The sequence below is a fragment of the Microtus oregoni genome, unplaced genomic scaffold (genome assembly GCF_018167655.1).
Source record: "Microtus oregoni isolate MIOR12 unplaced genomic scaffold, Mior012 000008F_ref0000371, whole genome shotgun sequence".
Lineage (NCBI taxonomy): Eukaryota > Metazoa > Chordata > Mammalia > Rodentia > Cricetidae > Microtus > Microtus oregoni.
In genome coordinates, this window is record NW_024543067.1 from 41048895 (window position 1) to 41072139 (window position 23245).

General features: G+C 38.2%; 1 protein-coding gene across 1 annotated transcript in view; it reads right to left on the bottom strand.

Moving 5' to 3' along the window:
* Positions 1-2910: 2910 nt before the first annotated feature.
* Positions 2911-23245, bottom strand: part of Dpy19l2 (dpy-19 like 2) — a 120186-nt gene continuing 99851 nt past the window's right edge. Inside the window, exons 17-22 of the mRNA XM_041656825.1 lie at positions 16187-16211; positions 13850-13969; positions 12636-12810; positions 9807-9906; positions 8052-8177; positions 2911-3061 (exon numbers count right to left, since the gene is read on the bottom strand). Coding sequence (XP_041512759.1) covers positions 2911-3061; positions 8052-8177; positions 9807-9906; positions 12636-12810; positions 13850-13969; positions 16187-16211 — 697 coding nt within the window. The remainder of the gene's footprint in view (positions 3062-8051; positions 8178-9806; positions 9907-12635; positions 12811-13849; positions 13970-16186; positions 16212-23245) is intronic.

Consider the following 23245-nt stretch of genomic DNA (forward strand, 5'->3'; position numbering starts at 1 on the left):
GTATGCTTCTTGAACCTTCAAAGGAATATCTTTCTTTAGGTTGGGAAAGTTCTCTTCTATAATTTTATTAAATATATTTTCTGGACCGTTGAGCTGTACTTCTCCTTCTTCTATTCCAATTATTCTTAGGTTTGGTCTTTTTATTGTGTCCCAGATTTCCTGAATGTTTTGTGATGAGAATTTGTTGGTTTTGCTGTTTTCTTTTATCAGTGTGTTTATTTTCTCTATGGTATCTTCAGTGTCTGACATTCTTTCTTCTATCTCTTGTAATCTGTTGGTAGTACTTGTCTCTGTAGTTCCTGTTCGTTTACCCAGATTTTTCATCTCCATCCTTCCCTCGGTTTGTGTTTTCTTCATTATTTCCATTCCATTCTTCAAGTCTTGAAACACTTCCCTTACCTGTTTGATTGCTTTTTCTTGTTTCTCTTGGTTTTCTTGGGTATCTTTGAGCAATTTATTCATTTCCTCTACCTTTTTGTTTGTGATCTCTAATTATTTATGGCAGTTTTTCACCTCCTGTTTAAGGTCTTCTATTATTTTCATATAATTCACTTTTGAGTTGATTTCTTCTCATTCTTCTAGAGTAGGGTCTACAATTCTTCTTAATTCGGGATCCCTGGATTCTGGTGATGTCATGTTACCTTTCAGGTTGTTGGAGGAATTCTTGCATTGGCGCCTTCCCATCTCTTCCTTCAAATGGAGCCAGGAGAGGCCTGTTGTCTTGGTCCAGTCTTTGCTGTGACTGACTCTCTGGGTGTATCTCTTCAGTGTAGAAGCAGGAACCGTCCCATCCAGATTGAACTCCTCACCACCGAAATGTAGTCCAATGACCGGTGGACAAAAGGGAGAACTTGGGGGGGGGGGCAGGGCGGGGATGAGAAGAACACAGGCCACCCTGCCGCAAAAGCTGAAGGTGCATGTCCTCCCTTTCGGGGGTCCTTGAGGTCTTCCCGGTAGGCAGGCACTCACCGCTCTGGGTGGGTAGCCTTAGTGTAGGAGCAGAAAACTGTTCCTGAGCAAAGGGCCTAGCAGAAAACACAGGCTTGGGGGGTGGGGTCTTGTGTAAGAAAGACAGCCCTGCAGAAGGAGCTGGGGGAGGGGGGGTTGTGCTCTCTTCCCGGACAATCCGCCCCTGGATAGCACACACTCACCCGTCCAGATGGAATTCCTCAGCACCAAAATAGGGCTGCCTGGTAGCCCAAAGATCCGGGGACAAAAGGAAAAATGGGGGAAGGCCGGGCGAGATCCAGGAGAGCACAGGCACCCCTGGAGCACAAGCTGAAGGTGCCCGGGCTCCCTTACAGGGGACCTTGAGTCCTGCCTGGTAGGCAGACACTCACCACTCTGGGTGGGTAGCCTTAGTGTAGGAGCTTAAAATACACCCAACAACCTATGATTTCAGGCTCTTTTAATTTCAAAATATATGTTTCATGAAGAACAAAAAAAAGAAAACACAGAGAGTCTTTGAGGCCCTTTAAAATGATTTAATAAGCATTGCACAGGAAAATAACAAAATTCATAGGAAAATAGTATGTGTACGGAACATTTTATTGGTTAATATAGCTTGTATTATTTTTGCTGAATTCTGATGACATTGTCCTAAAATGTTACTTCAATAAATCTTTTCCCTTCTTTGTTCCACACAGCAAAAGAAATTACTTGAAAATGTTAAAATCAACACAATATAGCACTCTTTCTTGACTATTTTGTGTCCAGCATTAAAATATGTTCCAACTTTTATAGTAACTTTATATATATTTTCTTACCTATTGGCAAATAAATTAATCAGTGAAATTGACTCATCTCTTATGGCTGGACAAAAATATAAGGAAAATATAAGTATAAAAACTCCAAGATGCTTAATTTGTAGCACATGCAGATTCAAACTTTCAGTGTGTTTAAAACTTATCAAGAAAGAGAGGGTTTCTCTTTGCGTGTACCCACTGTATTTGCAAGGTAATTGCCAATTTTCAAAGAATTTATAACAGAGAGCTTTTATTGGGAGATAAAATTTGTAAAACAATGCCATCTTCATCATAAACTAAAAATAAACGAGGACTTAAAAATATGAATTACAAAAGATGGTGGCTTCAAACACAGACCATACTCAGCGAACCAGGAGCCACCGAGAAGAGAAGGCCATTGCTTTGTTACGGTATAGCCCCTGAAAACCTCATTTGATAAACCCAGCTGGATTTTCTATACTGACGCCTAGTTCCAAATTTGATTTGGTTCCATAATAATTTTCATTTTACCTGCTATTAAAAGAAAACAACAGGATTTTACCAACAGAATGATAATTATTGGGTTTGGTCTGGAAATTAATCAGTAGCAAATATTTATCTGGTTGAGTTAATAATCTTCATAGCATTCAAACTATTATAAGCCAAAGTGCGTAGAAACACTTGGACTGGAAATGATTTTAAAGGTTCTTAAAAGCTATTAAAACTCTCTCTCCAGGGCTAGCTAGGAAGCTCAGAGCACGTGGGAGTTGAGGCTACCACAACCCCCAGGCTTCTCAGAGTCTGCGCAGTCTTCATGGCTCAGAGGGTTTGGGCTGATCCATGAGCTCTAGGGAAACTAGAAGCAATGTATCTAGCTGGGTTGAAAAGGAATTATTTATCCTTGGTTTCTTAAATTATATTGTTATTTTGCATACACATTTCCTCAAAACTCTAAAATGAACGTTTGTTGATGAGGTATGAGATGTCTTAAATCAGTTATGAGGTAAGCTTGGCAAGCTCACAGTTGACGTAAACAGTGAAGTAATTTATCCTTAGTAACCAGTAACTTTAAATAATTGTATCTTCTTTGAAAGTATCTCTTAGGAAAGCTTGTGATTTTTATTGTTGCACGGCTGGAAGTGTTCTGTTTTGACATCTTTGCGCAGAGTGATGGAGAGCCTTGTTCTCAGTTAATCTTCAGGACTCTGTACATACTATTCTGAAATACTGTGGTGAAGTAAGGCTTGGCATTCTTGAGCAGGACACTACAGAGGGGGGGATTAGCTGCATTGGAAGGGTCTTCCACATCCCAGATTTCAAGCATACTGCAACCAGGTCTGAAAGATAAACGAAATAAATAGCCATAGTAAATAAATTAACATATTCAAATTAAATGATAGCTTCTAAATTTCCAGAGGCTAATTGATTTAACTATTAAAAATCTTCAAACCATACCTTTAGAAACCTGTCAACATATGCTGACAATAAATGCAAAATATGGGATCAGAAATCTATAACTGAAATAGTTTACCTCCAAAATAAAACATAGCTATACTTGTGGACCACGATTCCCATCCATTCATAAGATCTGTTTGTAACTGCATGAGCTAAATTAAAGGAGAGCTAATTAAATTTCTTAGAAGATTTGTATTTTTTTTTAATTATAAAAGGCCTTGAATTAGTATAAACACATCCAGGCAGAGAAAGGAGGTTCTTAGGTTCAGTTGCTTTCTTTAGCCCTTCCCTTTCGGGGAGTGGTAATAGGAGCACACTGAGGGGTATAATGCCTTGATAGAGAGTAACCTACATAGGAATCATTAATTGGAAGAAGTCAGGCAAAACTGACATCAGATTTTTGAAGTGTATTTTGAAGTCTAACATATAAAATCCTGACATTTCCCATGTAAAGTTAGACTATATGTAAGGATCATCACAACCAATTCAGAGACATTCCTATCACCTAACAAGTTCCTATGCCCTCTTGTAGGCAGTCTTCTTCCCCACGCATGGGGAAGATCCATGGGCACGCATGGATCTCGTTTCTGGCCTACAGCGTTTATCGTTCCATGCAAACACATTGAGTGAGCTTTTCATTTCTGGCCTTTTTATCTTAGAATACTGCACTGTGGATACCTTGGATACTGTTTGTCCTCATGAGCTTAAATGTCAAGTTGCCACAACCTAAAAACACTTGAAAAGACAGCTTCAATTCAAGAATACATCAGGTTGTCCCATGGACATGTTTGTGGGGGATTGTGTTGGTGGTTAATTGATGTAGGAGGACCCAGCCACTGTGGGCGGCACCAATCCCATGACAATCTAGCTGAGGGGCTGGAGAAGCGACTCAGTGGTTCAGAACACAAACTGCTCTTGCAGAGGACTTAGGTGCAGGTGGCTCACAAATGTCTGTATCGCCAGACAGGAAATCTTATATCCCTTTGTAACCATCATAAACACCTGCAAACATGGCATACACACATGCAGAAACATACACACACATTCATAAGTAAATATTTTAAAATATAAATGCAAATCTAGATGAGCATGATGAGCCTTTGAGCCTTCCAGCAAGCAACATCCTCCATGGTTCCTGCCATACTTCTTTGGGGTGAACTCAGTTCCTCAGTCTAAAACCCAGTGTTGTGTGTGTGTGTGTGTGTGTGTGTGTGTGTGTGTGTGTAATAATATGGTAATAACAGCAATGTGTAATAACACAGTAATAACAAGCAAGTCTGCCTTTACGTTCGTGAATGCCTGACTTTACTTCCCTCATGACGAACTGTGACTTAGAATTGTTAATCAAATAAACACTTTTCTCCCATAATTTGCTTTTTGTCTGAGTATTTTATCATAAAATATAAAATGAGAATATTATATTTCTTGTATAGTACTATTGCCCTTATGTCCCTAAGCAGTATTTTATGACACAAAAGTACTACAGTTTCTTTGCTGTTGATTCTCAAATTACTGAACATTTGGAGTATTTGAGTCTTGGTGACAGTGATTAACATTAATATGAGGACACATTACAACTTATTTTAGGCAGACACCAAGCAGTGGAACTGAAAGGCAGACTGCTAAGTGTGATTTATAACTTTATAGTTCAACATTATCTTCCAAAGTGAGTGTAATGCTTTTTGGTTCTAAAAACAATGTATGTAATTTCAAATTGTTCTTTATTTACATAGAAATATGGTACTACAAGTTTTCATAATTTTAGTCATTTTAGTATTGTTATGGGTCATTTAGAATATCTTCTCCGGTACAATTCGCCAAATTTTGTGTAGTTTCTTATTAAGTTTGAGAAGTTTAAATATCCTGTCAAATATTCTAGACATAATATATAAAATATCAATACTGTATATCGATATATATAGAATATATGTATATAAATGCATATATATGCATTTTGTATATTGTGTATTTACAGATTTTTATCAGAGTATCAGAGTTCTATGTACATTTCAGTTGGTTATGTTATTTTATTTGATGTTGTATATCCTTGAGGATTTCAACAAAGCTTTTGTATCACTTGCTAAGTGTTGCAATGTCGAATTATATTTACTGGTCTGTTTCTACTTCTGAGCCATCAGCCTTTGTTTCACATGTACGCGTGTTCTTTTTACCCACAGACATTCATTGCCACAGTCATTCCATCATCCCGCTGTATTGGTCTGCTCAGCATTGGGCCGTTATCCTTTGGTGCTGTGTTTTAATATCTATTTTATCTGATAAGAACTGCATGCTTTCCATAAAATCAAGTAAAACATTTAGTAATAGCACTCCATTACCTGCTGCCTCATTTTAATTTTATTTTAAATTTTGTGCTTTAGTAGCTGCTTTTCCATCTGAGGCTGAGCATTGCTCTTTTGAGGTCTGTGAAAGACTGCGTTGGGATTTTGATGGGATTTCATTGACTCTGTAGATAGATTTTGGTAAGAGTGCCATTTTTACTATGTTAATTCTATCTACCCATGAACATGGGAGAGCTTTCCATTTTCTGATACTTCTTCAATTTCTTTCTTCAAAGACTTAAAGTTTTTAGTCATATAGATCTCTCAACTGTTTGGTTGGGGTTACTCCAAGATATTTTATATTAGTTGTGGCTATTGTAAAGGGTTTTGATTCTCTGATTTATTTCTCAGCCCATTTATCATTTTATATTAGTAGTTGTTTATGGATTACAAACAGAACTCTTCAAAATATCTTTTGCTGGGTAGTAGGCTGAATTGTTTTCAGTAAATAAAGCTTTATATTTCTATTTATTCTTTTTTGTGCTATTATTGTAATGTTATTCACATTTAATCTCAATAATATGTTGATATTTTCTTTTATTTCACAAAATTTTAAAATGTTCTCATAGAAGAACAACACGGTGATTAGCATGTGCAAATTCTCAGCACATTGCTGTGATCCCTGCATCTGGGCTGCAATCAGGAATTATTTCTCTAAAGCATAGAGAACTCTAGGCCTCCTCAATGTAAAAGTTTGCTTGCAAGATGCTTCTTAGATTTCATTGGTCTGACCCTCCTTTACAGATGAAGTTCATCAGAACACCATCAGTCAACCCTCTGTACAGATGAATCTCATCAGAACACTGTCAGCCAACCCTCCTGTACAGATGAGTCTCACTGAGTATAGTATAGAGTTCTTGACTTCTTTATTCACTATGCTCATTCCAGCATCAGATGATTAGCATCTTCCTGATGAGACGTCAGATGTCCATCATGGTGTGCTTGCCTCTTCTCTTCAAGACAGTCCTCCATTTGCTCTTTCTGTTGGGCTGCAGGGTGCTTTGGCATGCTCTTTCCATTGGGCTGCAATGAGCCTTTCTCTGCTTTTCTTTGGACTTGCCCTGCGTGGATTTGTTGAACTTTATAGGGGATCTCTTAGTTAATGGCTTTCACAAACCTGAGAGACTTGGACATTTCTTCAGCTCTCATTTCCTATCACTTGTCTTTTCATTCTCTCTGGTCCTGTGCTCTGTCCCAGCTGTTCCCCTCATGCTCAGTCACTTAGTTATGTTATCCAAGTCTCTGCAAGTTTTCCTTAAAAACAATTTAGATAAGCCCTGTTCTTATTAGTTGCTTTTCCTTGGTATACTTCAGTTCACTGCATTTTTATTGTTGTATCAAATAAACTTTTCTGTTCAGCACTTTTAAGTGTTTCATCTGAAGTATTTTCCCTCTAGAGCTCCTAACAGAGGTGGTTTAGCTCTGTTGAGACAGTGTATCTTTCCACTAACTGATGGTAAATTCTACTTTATTTCATGCCCCCCCTTTTTGTTTGTTTGTTTGTTTTTGAGAAAAGGTTTCTCAGAGTCGCCCTGGCTATCTTTGTAGACAAGGCTGGGCTCGAACTCAGAGATCCATCTGCCTCTCCAGTGCTGGGATTAAAGGCATGGCCCATTTTTATTGTTACTAGAACAGAAGCCAGGGTCTTACGCATGCCAGGCAAGGCTGAACCTTGGAACTGTATCCCCAGGACTATTTTTATTAAACCTTTCAATAGTGAATATGGACTCTATATATGCTTAATCAAATATTTTGAATCAGTTTCTGATAACTTCCCATGTTCAGAGTTTTGGTCCCATTTTGCCATCATGTGTATGATTAAGTGTGGCATGTAATAGGTAATACAGTCTAATGACACTGGAACCTGTATTGATCTTCTGACTGATGAATGGGATTGTTGTTATAGGCAACAATTTACTTGCATGGATCTGTTGATACCTCTACTCAGAAATATAAACAATAACCTCAAGAAATACATTGAACATATTTTTTTATTTTTGAAAATGCAAATGTAAAAAAATTATAATATTTTTACTTACTAAGTCATCTTCAGTTACAAGAATTTTTTAAGCTTTATACGTCAAATCTAATTAACAGTAAGAGATACTTCACTTATAATTCAGACATCAATAGAAATATAAAAATTTGAAAAATTATGGAATATAAATTTACAATAGATACTTTAACTGATTAGAGAATTACATGATGAATATCTATGATAAAACACCTTACTTCCTCAATCTTATGTTTCCATATACATATATCTGTGCAAAGTAAATATAAAAGATCAAATAAAAATTAAGATATTAAAATATAATTTTAACAGTTATTATGAGAAGGAAATACATTTTAATTTCTCTAGATGAACTTATTAAATCATGTGTTGTGGTAGTAGTATTTTAACATGACTTATCTAAAATATAAAGCCTTAACAAATCAGGGCTTCTATGAGGCAGCATTTTATCATGACATGATAACATGGAATGATTTTTGCTTTACAACATATCATATGATACACAATATTGATACTCACTTAGTTCTCACAACACACCATGCTTCTTCTAGAACATAATAATTCACATGTAATTCCAACAGTTTATCTCTCACTTCTACTGCAGGTTTTCGACTATATGCAGAATAAACTATTTTTGTTCGAGCCCTTTAAATTTAAAAACAGTAATTACAAACATATTTACAGAAATATTGCTAGCAAATTGATAATATAACTCTCAGTGGATGAGATGGATATGTATGATCAAATTATGCAGCTGCTTTGAGAGATTGGTTTTCACACAAATATTTATGTTTTTAATGTGCTGAATGTTAAAGCAGTTTGAAGTTTGTTATATCTAAGCTAATTTAAAGTCGTACTGGGTGGCAGGCTGATAGTTTAGGTTGTAAATTTTGCTTCACATAACCCACAAAAGTGTCTGCTAATAGAATATAGTCACCTAGAAGCTGGGGCTTGTAGTAATATGGATTCCAGTAGATAATCTCCCCTCTAGGAACAGATAAATTGAGATGAAATGCTGCCAACGAAGTATTTAGCAGTGGGCATCCAGGCTACAACCACAGATAGGAAAAGCCAGGATGTTCATTTAAATATGGCACAATAGAAATTTGGCTGTTAAGTTAGAGTTCGTACACGATCCTAAGCAAACTCAAAGTTTGAGGTGTTCAATCACTACAACCAGACAGAAATTTTTCAACAAATTAAAATTTTTCTTCTAGCCCCCAAATTAAGAGAAAATGATTTCTTTAATAAATGACAGCCTGATCAAAATAATTTTTAAATCCATACCTGTTGCACTGATGACCTGAGTTCAGGTCCCCTATACCCAAAGCCAGTAATATCCATTCATATCTGTGACGAAAGCATAGGGAGATCCCAGAAACTCACTGGCCAGCAAGAATAATGTGGAGAACAATCACAAAAGACATCCACCACTGACCTCTAGTCCCAGACATGCTCTCCTCTCTCTCCGTGTGTGTGTGTGTGCGTGTCTGTCTGTCTGTCTGTCTTGTTTTCTGCCTCTATCTCTCTGTTTTGTGTTGTCCTTGTCTCTTTGTCTCTGTCTCTTTCTCTCTCAGGCACATAACCCCCCCATACATGAAAACCATTTCTTTGTGTATATGTGTGTTTGACTAATGAATGTGATTATGTGTATGTCTGGAGACCAGAGGTCAATCAATGGTGAATGTCTTTCTTTGCTTAATCTTTCACATGGTCTTTCACTGAATGTAGAGTTCAGCTATACTATCCAGTGAGTTTCTGGAATAGGCCTGTCTCCAGTCCTGCCTATGCTGGAGGCACCTATGTAAGCCATTGTTACTGACTTTTGGAGCAAGGGACCTGAAATAGGGTCTTTATCCCAGTGTGACTGGCCCTTTATTGACCAAAGCATCTCCCCAGCCCTGCAACATTATATTGCTCATGTTTGATTCAGGTTTGAGGTTCTATTGAACCCACACCAGAAGAAATAGTACCTTAAGATATCTGTTTGCAAGGTTCTACTCTGTACTTCAGATTGGCCTGGAACTCACTACGTAGGCAAGGTCAGTTTTCACACTGCAGCTTCCCAAGTTATAGGTGTGCCTTCAACATCCAATTCTTTGTAGATCTTTTTTGCTTCCAGAGATGGATATAAAAATGCTTGTGGGAATATATGTACATGAGTGTGTGTTTGTGTGTGTGTGTGTGTGTGTGTGAACAAACACATTTTCCTTTTTCTTAGGGCTAGTAGCAAGTAGTAACAATTGTACTCAATGAATGCAAGTGACCGCTCACCTCAAGTCTGCATCCTCATAGTGTGGGTGGTTCACAATTGGGTGCAGTGTAGATAGTTTGATGCTTGCCATCGTCGTCATAGCACCTGCAAAGACAGCATCTGGGAAACAAGATGTCATTTCTTAGCAAAACATTTCAAAGAAAATAAAAAGTCCAATGTGCCCCTAATATGGGAATTCAAAATAAGAAAGATGAAGGGTCCTTACATCATGGCCACTGACACAGGTATTTTTCTTATTCAATATCTATTCTTTGCCTTCTGTAATATTTAGTTTTTGCTTCACTGGTGGTAAGAGCTATACACAATACTTTTAAATTTTATTTCACATTTTTTTTAATTTGGTGTGTCCGTGTGTGTGTGTGTGTGTGTGTGTGTGTACATGTATACATTCATGAGAGGACAGGAGACAATTGTTGAGAATTGGTTTTCTCCTGCCAGATGAGGCCTGGGACTTGAAATCAGATCCTCAGAATTGGTAACAAGTGCCTTCTTAAGCCACTGAGCCTTCTCACTGACCCCTTGCACAATATTTTTATAAGGATCTAGTGACTTGGTTTGTAGGACAATGAATTCTATTTTTCCTACTGTGGAGATAAATAGGTACAAACATTGCAAAGCTAAGTGATCTTCCAAGACTGTACAGTTGAAACCTATCCAAATTCACCCTTCACTACTTTATCAAAACTTCCTACTACACTTCAAGAACCAGTATACAGGGAGAAAACTAGACAAAAGGAAAAATCCCCTGTAGTACTATGAACTATGAAAAAGGCCAATATCATAGCACATTTTTTCAAATTATTTTGTTGTTATTGTGAATTGCAGTCATGTGGATCTGTTAGAAGATTTCGTTATTCCAATATTCATAATTCAGGGACTGGTGAGACAGCTCGGTTGTTCAGAGCTCTAACTTCTCTTGTAGATGACCTAGGTTTAGATTCCAGCACCCACGTGGAGGCTCACAACATCTGTAACTCTAATTCAAGGGGATTGAATTCCTATTCTGATCTCTACACACATCTGTACGAATGTTCTGCACATACACACAGGAACATATGCATAAAGTAAATAGTTGCTCTTGTAATATTAACAATTAAGTTCATCGGTTGCCTTTTACATCTTATCATTTCTCCAGCTCTGCAAATCATTCATTACTAGTTGGTACACATTTTTGGAAGTATAAACTTGGACATAATTAGTATTACATCAAAGTATTACACAAGCATAGGACATTTTATTTATGTCTACTGAAATAATTATTTTTTCCAAATATAACTAAGCACTCTAATCAAACACAACTTCATGAAAACATGTCAATAAATACGAAGTGAGGCAGGGCAATAGTGCAAGCACAAGCAAACACATGCAAGCTCACAATGAATAAGCAAAATTGGCTAAAATAACTTGTCAGGGCATCAAAAGCACAGTAACTATTGCCACACACTCACGGCTAATCACAACCAGCCAGCAGCGCCCCCAGTTTCTACAGGATCAACCAAAAACATTCCTGAGGCAGCTTAGTTTCCCTAATCCCATAGAAACCCCCAACTTTTTTATAACAAAGAGCTTTTTCAGAGTCTGCATCATTGCCTCTTCTGCTGTTTTTCATTCCCCCCACGGGAAACAGGGTTCATACAACAAGCAGCAGCAAAAAGCCTGCAACAACTGGCACCCAACATGAATGGACCTTTTCCTTTTGAGTGCCTTTTGGGTCCTCCTTAATACTCTTTTTTGGTCATTTTCTTTCTTGTTTGCTGCCCCCACTGCTGTTCCTGTCCCAGCTCTCCTCTGTGTCTTGAGTTCGCTGTTTTTGGTGAGTTGACCCCTACCTTTGTTTTCTAAGCCCTTGGTAAGTTGGGGCTTTCTTTTCTATCCCTACATTTTCTTTACTTTCCCCTGTTTGAATTCCGGGTTAGGAACTCTCCATCATGACTCGGTTCGCCCCTGTACCTCCCCATAAGGAGGTAGAACCAATAAAGGACCCTCCAACAGGTCCTTTTTGCTCAGAGACAGTATGTGAGTATATGGCCGCAGCCTAACAAACCACAGAAGTCCCTCCCTATAAGCAGCACACTCGGTCCATGAACACTGCTTTCCAAGATACAATTGTTGCCGCTCACCCTACATCGTCTGACCAAAGTTGCCACCTCCTCATAGACTCTCCTTGTCCTCCTCCTGAGGCCCATCATGAAGAATGAAGAAGCCTTCCCTTCTTCACCACCTGCTACCCCATGTAGGCAAAAGTTCTGTAAGTCCCAAGGGAGGGCTGCTGCCCTGGATCCTGCCCACTGTTATTGCCTCTACCTGGCCTCTCAACCCACAGTATGCAGAGCCTGGAGCAGAAGCTGCCTGTTCCTGCAGTGCTTCGAAGCTGAGGTGGCCTGGGCTTCACTCTCCCCAACTATCTTGGCCCCATTGATCCCTGGTGTAGAAATTGCAACAAGCCTGCAACAACTAAGGGCCTAGAACCATGAGGAGTGTCAACTTTATCCTCAAGTGATGGAGTGGCTCACTGGAGCTGACAGCATCCTTAGAGAGTATCATGGCTAGATCTGGGGAAAGATGACAATGAAAACTGAAACATAATTCCTACTGAATGTATATTTCTTCCAGACCTTTTTGAAGTAAGACAATTAAACTACTAAATGTGACGATTGTATACACATAAGAACACACCTACTCACACACACACATAAATGCATACATATGTACATATAAATATATATGCACATATATATATATATACACACACACAGCTGGAATGCTTAGCTGTGTGTGACAAACAAACATGTATGTGTTCTTTATATTATATATGTATAACAACTTACCTGGCCTGGTGTTGTATCTGATCCAGTGTATGAGCTCTTCCTGAGGCAGGTTAGTAAACTCTCCCATGATGCTCCATTGATAATGGAGGTTTGCACAACCTTGTATTGACATCATTGTCAGAATACCGAAGACAACATTCTCAAAATGAACTCTGCAAAAAAGCCAGCCAAAGAGCTGAAATAAAAAACCATTTATTTATATTTCTTATATGAAGAGTACTATTGGATCAAAAGTACATTCTCGCCTTCCTACTGAATCCAAAGTGGGTTACCTTTCATCTCAGTACAGACACACAGAATGCCCACCTGTTGCTTCCAACAGCCAACATGCTGCAGTGACTGACTTGGTTATAAATGAATTTTCTGTGTTATTGAATGAATTGAGGGTCTTCCCAGGACTGATTTGCAGACAGACACTAGGATTAGGAAACTATACATTGAAATATGCTGTACTGAAATCTTGGCTAATTTTTTTGTTTTGTTTTTGGTTTTTTGAAACAGGGTTTCTCTATGTAACAGCCCTGGCTGTCCTGGAATTATCTCTTGTAGACTAGGCTCACCTCAAACTCATAGAGATTTGACTGCCTTTGCCTCCCAAGTGCTGGAATTAAAGGCGTGTACCACCATGATCCGACCTTTTGACTGATTTTTATGATGACTTGAGTAAGCAAAGGAAACCCCACTAGCAACGATGTGTATGTTCCTGTCAGGAAAATGGCTGCTAGATTGTTAATGCCAAATGAGGCACATCTAGACGTACTGAGCATCTATCTAGTTCCTGTAGTTCTCTAGCTAGTTTATGTATCTGTGAGCTTTAGTAAAGAATAGCAGAATGGAGAGCTTTTGAGGAATTATCTTATCCAAGCAGGGCCACTCTGGTTTTTTTCAGCGTTGGAAATGTGCTGTTTATGTACACAACTCACCTGCACAGACTTAAATGCTAAAAGACTTTATTTGTAGACATGATGATAACAGAGAGCGAGGAATATTCAATTGCTCATCACAAAAAAACATCATTCACAGTCGATCAGTATTTGTCAAAGCCACTCTCTTGCTGACAACGAATCAAACCAACTGACATTTACAGTCATTGAACACAGACAACTCAAAGCACTGATGCGTTCATATTCTGGATGACTCAGCAAAGTCATGACAGCCCCACGGCAGTCGCTTTAGTTGTTCTAGTCACAGTCACTTAAGAATGGGTGGCTTACCCGTCGGGAGCAGATCAAAGAAGCCATGATGCACATATGGGGTGTCAGAAACAGCTTCAACCGCATGATTAAAATGGCAAGAACTGTGAATGCCAGCAACTGCAAGGTGTGAAAAATCAGCTGCAAAACACAAAACAGTCACCTTTTGTACTTTATACATCTTAAATTAACAGATCAAAATGAAGTGTCTTAAATTTTCTTATACAGGAGGGCAGAGATTTCCCAGCATGGCATTGATATGCATTCGACTATTCAACTAAGATTTCATAATATAATCAATGCCAGGAACTGTCCTGAGTGCTTCCCATAGGGTGCTGAGCAATTCTACCCTCATGAGGCTCACACGTTAGTGCGTTTAGTGAGAAAGGGACACCAGTAACTCACTTTATAGAAATAAGTTGCAATTGAGTAGACAGTGACAAGAACAATGGGCAAGAAGATGGAAGAGGGGAAAGAGCCAAGCAACAAAGACTGTGTGAAAGGCCACATGAAGACACTGTATCTTAAGGAGCATCAACACAGTGGGAAAAACTGAAAAAGTGACATCTGGAAAAGGATTTGATCACGGAGGGGCAGAAGAAAAGGTGACAAATGCAGAAAGCTCCATATATGTACATGTGTTTCATTAAAAGCTATCATTGTAGTACATAACCCAGGCTGTATTTAAAGGAGGATTGCCAGAGTGTTTGTGCTAGTCAGTATTCCATCTTACTTTAACAAGGCTGCAGGCTCCACAGAGCAAAGGTTTGAAGTAACTCTTTCCCAACTGAGACTTTCACAACCTTTACTAGAAACACATCAAGTGAATGTGGAAATAGCCAAAGTAAATGGCAGCTAAATATTTACATCTTAATTCACCAATATTCAACTCAACACATACAAATGTGTGGGGTAACAAATGTTTTTCTGTCTGATCATTCAGTTCCCAAATAATGACACAAGGACTTCTTATTAATTACAAAACCTTGGCCTTTGGCCTGGGTTTGTCTCAACTAGCTCTTATAACTTAAATTAACCCATTTATACTAACCTACTTTCTGCCACATGGCATTAACTTTCTTCCATCTTGTACCTCCTGTTTCCTCTCCATGTCTCCTGACTTCTCTTATGTACCTAGCTTCCTCCTCCTCTTCCTTACTCTCCCCGGAAATCCTGACTATGCCTCCTGCATAGCTATTGGTCATTCAGCTTTTTATTACAGCAAACACGACAGTACATCTTCACACAGTGTGCTAATACCCCAACACAATGTGGTATTTTCATTTATCAAAAGGCATACAGTCAGCTTGTACTTTAGAAATGAAATGAAATAAACACTGAAATAATAAAATGACCAATTTCTGTAATCCCAAGCTACCAAGATCCTAGAGAACAGCCAATTACTTTGACTTGCACATTCCTTCTAGGACTTTACCCAGGGAATGATCAAAACACACTGGAGGGTATTTTAACTGGAAACAAACTTTGTGAATAATATAGAAGAAAAAATAACACATATGCCACATGGCCAAAAAAAATACTATTAAAAGATTATTTAAGGAATGCAAAAGGTTTTAGGAAACATGAATGGCTCCCTAACAGGTCTGAGTGGTTTTGCCTTTTACCCTTCTCCCCTTATTAAACTGTGAGATTAAATCTTAAAGCTAGTCACCAAGGTCTATTTCCTTATTTGGTCACTGACTTATTCCTAAGACAAAACACCAAGTTCCAACAATCAAACTTCATTATTTGGATACACTGACTAACATATCCAATCAGGACTATCCATTCACCCAACATAAACCTCCCCCTTTCCTCCTTTAAAACCTACTCCTGCACAACAAAACAAACAAAACACCTGCTGCTGCTTTCTGTCTGCCTCTGCCAGATCTATAGGCAGCTCCCATCTCAACTTGCCCTTCTAGGGTAATCAATCTTTGTAATGAGAGTTTGGTGCCTGGGTATATTCCATACTGACTCCAGTGGGCTGCCCTTCCTTACAATACAAACTTGTGTATCTACAGGATAATATTCTGTAAAATAAATGAATAAATAAAATAAAAACCCATGTAGCTATAGCACAGAGAATAAGGATGATGATGATAAAGAAATACACCGAAAAAAAAATCAAAGTTAAAGGGTTACTTCTGGCAATTTTTATCTGTTTTCTGAGTTGACTTTCAAATCATTATTACTATTTAATTTTGAGACCAAAAGGAAGAAGTCCCCAAAGAAAGTGAGTACCACTGCCCAAAGTTCAAGCAGCACGGATCTGCATCGGCAGGAAGGTTGCACCCCTGCGAACTGTCCTTCAAGTAGGGTTTAACAGATAAGGCTACCAAGAATGAGAGCTTTTACCTCACCGTTTTCAAGGATCTGATTTCTGAAAGAAAAGAAAAATAATCTGTTTACCGAAAGCCCATTACAACATCATTACATAACAATAAAGCTGCTTATCTTGATCTGGGATTTTAAGTTCTTAATTCTTCCTAAACTGTGTGAAATACAAATTGTAAAACACTATATATGCTAATTAAATTAAAGAGTTTCAAAGACATAATTTATGATTATTTTACATATGGTATATGAAAAGGCTAATCTTTGATTAAGTTAGAATACGTTCTACTCATCCCTGGAGACTTTACCTCTGGAATGACATAATTCTGTTTAAATATTTAAGCTATGAATTATAAATGCAGTGCTTTCAATGATTACCATTGAACTTTAGGCTTGTTTTAAATTTTCACAATTATAAACTACATAAATATTTTATACATACCTTGGTAAATATCTCTAAGGCATATAAATATTTTATTTCTTGAAAGTCCCAATTTATTGACTATCTACAGTAATATATAGTGTTCTAGCTACTGCACAGCGAGTATACTATGAATAGTATAGAAATTATTTTTTATGTTCATAGAATTTATAGTAATCTGATACACAAATAAAAATGTCTTTTCTATTTCTCTACAGAAAGATGGTGCTTTATAAATGGCCTTACAGGAAGGGATATTTTAGAAGAAAGAGGTGAGATTGTGATTGGAGGGGATTCACAAGTGTAGTCCTCAAGGTGCTCACAGGTCTTCTGGAAGGTAGGAGAGGAATTGGATTACTCTGATCCCTGCAGCTTCCCACCTAAGCATTGAGGCAATGTTTTTTCTCAGCATTGAGAAAAGCAGTACAGAAAATTATTACCGCTCCTGCTGCTGCAGCAATCGCTATCACGTGGTTCTTAGGCCTTGGCATCTGGGTAGGAGGATTGAGGAAGAAATAGGAAATTCACACTGGACATGCACTAGAACAGATCAGCCACACTAATGGGAATTTGGAAAAGAAGAAAACTGAGAGAAAAGTCAATACAGTTCTGACTCATTAAGTTTCAGAGAGGAACAAGGACTTTGTTGAGTACAGGAATGGAAGCCATTCACACATATTCTGGCATAGAATCTGATTACCTTTTGTCCACATACCGAGACTTTGAAGCTAAATTCAATGTACTGTTTTTTTTAAATAGAGAAAACGAGATAATTCAGTTGGTAAATGTTCCTGCTGCCAAGACTGATGATCTGAGATTGGTTTCCAGAACCTACACAGTAGAAGTAGAGAATCAACTCCTCAAGTTGACCTGTGACCTCCACAAGTTTGTCATGGTATGCACACACACACACACAGCTGCCTATGCAACACACACACACACACACACACACACACACACACACACACACATATAAAACAAATATGTAGTAAATGTAATTAAAAACAAAATTTGCATGTTGATAGGAGACTAAGCTGGAAATAAAAAGGCCCTAATTGAGAACCACCACTTCAGGAAGTATTCCCCAGAGCCATGACAGGTTATTCCTGGAGATGCAGCAGCACTGGTTAAACTCACTCATCTGGCAATGCCTTTACAGGCATGAAAAAATGCAAGAGTAGAGGAATATGAAGCCACACCAAAGTTCCTGCCCAAAGATACCAATGGACAATCTTACCCCAAAGAATGAGAAACAGTTCTACTATTTGTCAGCTCTATGTTTCCCAGTCATTTCACAATGTTCCTAATGATGTCCATTACATGGACTACATCCTGCTGCTCAATATCTAAAAGGGTATCTTTGCCACTCCTTGAAGATTTGGTCACACTCAATCTCTGCGTGGCCCATGAAAAGCTCCAGTCTTTTCCTCCTTATGCTTTTCTAGGATTTGCCATATCTTGAAAATTACACCCCTTGTCTTTCAGCCTGACATTTGAGGACCAATACACCTTGGCAGACCTCCAACAACTCTGTGGCTCTATTGACTTAAGTTACTTTTGCTCATTTTGGAGTGAGAGATGAATTCCTTATTTCCTTTACTTAATCTTCCCCTTGGCAAGGATAAGGCTCACATTTGTAGGGTAACCTCTCTTCTAACTGTAACGTCTTTAGTTAGACACAAGCCTCATAGGTCTCTCCTAGCAATTATACTTTGTACTACCACAGGTATTTTGGGAGAATTTGGCAATCAGGCTTTTTAATATGGGTACATCAAGTGTTCTTGTATCTACAAAAAAAAATCATGTCAAAGTTTGAAATGGTCTTTTGCCTCGCCCTTAAGGTACAAATGCTGGCCTAAAGGGCTACTTTTTTTTGAGGCAGGTAGTTATGGAGCCTGTCCTGCAACTCACTCTGTAGACCCTGCTGGCCTCAAACTCACAGAGATCGCCTGCCTCTGCCTCCAGAGTGCTGGGATTAAAGGTGTGTGCCACCACTGCCTGGCCCCTTTGAGGGCTGGTAGTCAATGAGGCAAGCCAATCTAAGACAGACACAGTCCAATTGCTGGGTGCCCCTGAGGCAGAGTCAATAAAGCCAGGGCAACAGCTTCCTGACTCCAACTGAGTACACTTCATAAAACTAATTAAAAGGAGGGAATATGTAGGAGGAGACTAACAACCAGCTCAGAGCCAGTCAAACATGCACATTATTATTTTCTTTAAGAGTCAACCAGAATTCTGCTGCAATGCTTGGAGACCATTGGTGTCATGATGACCTGGGTAAAAGAGAGAGAGAGAGAGAGAGAGAGAGAGAGAGAGAGAGAGAGAGAGAGAGAGAATATATAATGCATTCCAGATTGACACCACCCCTGATGCTACGCATCCCTTGTAACAACTGGGGACATTTTATATATCAGCATTCCTAAGTATGAAGCTGTGTTGTTTATGTTGTTGCTATTTTATGTTTTTCCCCATGCTGTAATCCTCTTGAACACTGTAAAGATTTGTCATTCAAATTGGTTTAATAAAATACAGACTGGTCAGTGGCCAGGTATAAAAAATAGGTGGGTCAACCAAACTAAAGATGATGGGAAGGAGAAGGGTGGCATTGGGAGATGCTGGTCAGATGCAGAGAGAGCAAGATCAGCATGCCATATTGAGTAAAGGTACTGCCATGTGTCAGAGCATAAATAAGGAATATAGGTTAACTTGAAATATAAGAGTTTGTTAATCATAAGCCTGAGCTACTACTGGTCAGCAGTTAAATAAATAAATAAATAAATAAACGAATAAAATCTACTGAGGAAATCTGCATGCATGGATTGTAGCTGGGCCAAGAGAGGATCTAAGTATGCTACCAGAGGAAGAGATTTAGAGATTTGGGTACCCATGATCTTTGGGGCCCAAATGATTCCATAATGAGCACCACTTACCAGACACAGAGCTTTAGTTTGTAATATTTTTGTTGCTGTGGTTTTAATCTTGCATTGGTTAAATATGTCTTTGTTATGACCCTACTCCTCAGTTTGGGAATGGGATCTTTTCTTCTGTGCCAGTTTCTGTTAAACATATGTGTTACAATTGTTTATGCTGTGGAATATTTATCTTAATGATACAAAGATGTTTTGTGTTCTTTTCTGTTGCATTTGTTTAACTCTGTGAAGCTGTGATACTTTGCCTGTCTAAAACACCTGATGGTCTAATAAAGAGCTGAATGGCCAATACCAAGGCAGGGGAAAGGATAGGTGGGGCTGGCAGACAGAGAGAATAAATAGGAGAATTTTGAGAGAAGGAGAAGGACAAGCAAGAGAGAAGAAGGGACAAGAACATGGAGAGGAGGACACTAGGGGCAAGTTACCCAGTCACACAGCCAATCATGAAGTAAGAGTAAAAGTGAGATTACAGAAGAATGAAAAGGAAAAGGTCCAGAGGCAAAAGGTAGCTGGGATAATTTAAGTTAAGAAAAGGTGGCAAGAAATAAGCCAAACTAAGCCTGGACATTTATAAATAATAAGAAGACTCTGGATGGATTTATTTCCAAGCTAGGTGGTGGTCCCCCAAAAGACTAAAGAGCCAAAGAGTTGGAAAAATAACATTTTGGCATATGAATCTGGAACCAAATTTTCAAAAGAGCCAAAAGAATAAAAACAAACAACATTTTGTAACCTAGCATGTGACTGAATTTTCATGTGATGTCTAAGAAATCTGGGGGAAAAAGAAATAAAGACAGAAATACAGACAGAAAGGAAGAAGGAAAGGAGGGAGTGAGGGAGGAAAGAAGGAATGAAAAGAACATGGCTCCCTAAAGAGACACTGCTGTTCAACTGGCAGTGCTAAAGAGAAACTAGAAATGGCAATGCAGATGCTGACTTCCAGCAGCTAGAAATGTTGAATGAAGTTCTCAGTTACAAATGTCCCTGTGAACTTTAGGCTTGGCTTTCTCAACCCAAGAAGTGGGCCAAGTCAGTCACCAAAGCTTCACAGAGGTCCTAGCCTCACTGCTTAGCATCTTTTTGCTCATTTAGATGAAAAAAACAAATCTAAAAAAATGCAGTAAAAGAGATCCAGATGGATAAACCTGGTAACAGGTTCCAGTGTATTTTACAATATGTGTAGGGTTTTGTGTGTGTGTGTGTGTGTGTGTGTGTGTGTGTGTGTGTTGGTTTTTCAAGACAGGGTTTCTCTGTAGCTTTGGAGCCTGACTGGGAACTAGCTCTTGTAGACCAGGCTGGCCTCAAAATCATGAAGATCTGCCTGCCTCTGCCTCCTGAGTGCTGGGATTAAAGGCATGCGCCACCACCGCCCAGCTCCCAATGTGTGTAGTCTTAAGAAAGAAATGAAAATGGGTATAGACAGTCACAGAAAGAAATGAATAGTTTATAAAAATAAAGACTTTATAGAGAAAGTAAGAGTAATATAGAAGAAAAAAGTCAGGCAGAGATGGGAAATACACAGGGAGTCTGGATCCTTATGGTATTGAATTGATGTTGAGCTTTTTTGAATGCTGATGGGAAAGGGACACTGCTGAGAGACATGGGATTGTGAACAAGACTGCAGGATTGAACTAACCTAGATACTTAAGAATTCAAAACTGTATTTGTCAAAGGGAATTTAAAAATCCTTTGGAGAATGGGTTTTGATTTTGTTCCCACAGAAGACAAGAGGCTGTTGATTCTTTCAGGAATGAGTTCAATCAAGATTGATCAGGGGAGAACTCCTGAATCTTGACAGATGATATCTATCAACAAAGATTACAGTTTGTCTTCCCAGGAATTGCCCATTATCTCAAATTTTCTCAGGGACCTTAAAGATGTTTCACCCACAGACAATAGAAAATAGTCTAGAGAAAAGGACATCCACATTCCCAATAAATGGTATGGGTGGCTGTTGGTTATTTGGTGGGTTTGTTATAATTCAGGGGACTATAAGCATATAAGTTAAAAAGACAACCATTAATCTCAGATATTTTACATTAGGATGGATTTTGGGACATGGATAAAAATTTAATATAAAGTTAATTTTGTTATACTGTATATATGTTTCTACTCTTGTTTGTGGTTTATGTAGTAACTCATTTAAAAATGCAATACATAATTAAGAAATGTGGTTAGTAGTTAATCTATAATAATCATATTATAGTCACATTAGGTGTGTTTTCAAATTTAAATGGGAATATTTTAGACAGATAGATGTTTTTTTAAACATTTCAAAGACCTACAGAATATGTTATTTAAGATGTTTAATAACCCAAGGTTTTTCATGACAATGAGACACAACTGCTGCTGGAAGCACCAATTAATTCATAAAAGGAGGACGAACATTGAAAAAACTTCATAGGAGTCTAGCTATTTGAACAAATCTAGCCATTGGGGAAGAAACTGTTATTGCCTTGATTGCTTGATTAGGTGCTATGCAAATTGAGCATGCAGAACCCACAGGAAAGTGACGGTTTAACTTTGCAAAGAAAAACATAGAGCAGTCCTTCAAAATTTCTGATTTATGGAAGAGTCTGCCAACATTCCACAGGAAACACAGGAAAGTTACTGCTGAACTTTGCCAATATAAGGTAGGACATTCCTTCAAATTTCCTGCTTCATTGAAATGTCTGTCAGATAGTCTAGACCTGTAGGCTGAAGACAGATGCCCCAATATTGCAGAAAAAACTTTGAGTAACTGTTCAGGAAGCAAGATGTCTCTGTTGTCATGTAATATCACACCTTTCTGGGGTCTTTGAAAGAGTTAAAGACTAAACAGAGTTGCTGTTTTCCTTGGTTATGATAGAAAATAAATTAGATACAAAATTGGAAATCACTAAGATGAGAAGGATGGTGAAGTGTTTTCTCTGAATTTTCTAAATACAGATGGATTAAATATTATAAACATAATTTTTCCTTGACAACTGTTTTGTTGTGTTAAAGTTAAAATTTTTCATTTTTATTTATATAGGAAGGAGTGTAGAGTAAAAGAGCTAGCCTAAGAAATCAACCCTGGTACTTGAACCAGAGCTAGTGAAAGAAATCCACCCTGTTCCTGAAATCAGAGTTAGTGAAAGAAACCTACCCTGACCCTGAAACCAGAGCTAGTGAAAGAAACACTTTAGCCCTGAACCCAGAACCAAAGAAATATAACCTGATCCTAAAACCAGAGCCAAAGAAATATACTTTGGTCCTGGAATCAGAGCCAGTGAAAGAAGTATACCCTGGCCCTAAAAATGGAACCAAAATGCTAAAAAATAAAAAAGTCAATGAAATAAATGCAGTTTGAAAACTGAAAAATAAAAATCACTTGATCATCTCATTAGATTCCAAAAAAGCTGTCAACAAAATACAAAATCCCTTCACGATAAAGGTCTTGGAGAGAGCAGGGATACAAGAAACATACCTAAGCATAATAAAGGCAATATACAGTAAGCCAACAGCCAACATCAATCTAAATGTAGAGAAATTCCCAGGGATTCCACTGAAATCAGGAACATGCAAGGTTGTTCACTCTCTCTGTATCTATTCAATATAGTTCTTGAGGTCCTAGCTAGAGCAATAAGACATCAAATGGAGATGAAGGGGATACAAATCGGAAAAAAAAAAAGGTCAAACTCTCACTGTTTGCTGGTGATATGATAGTTTACATAAGCAAACCCAAAAGTCTACCGAGGAACTTCTACA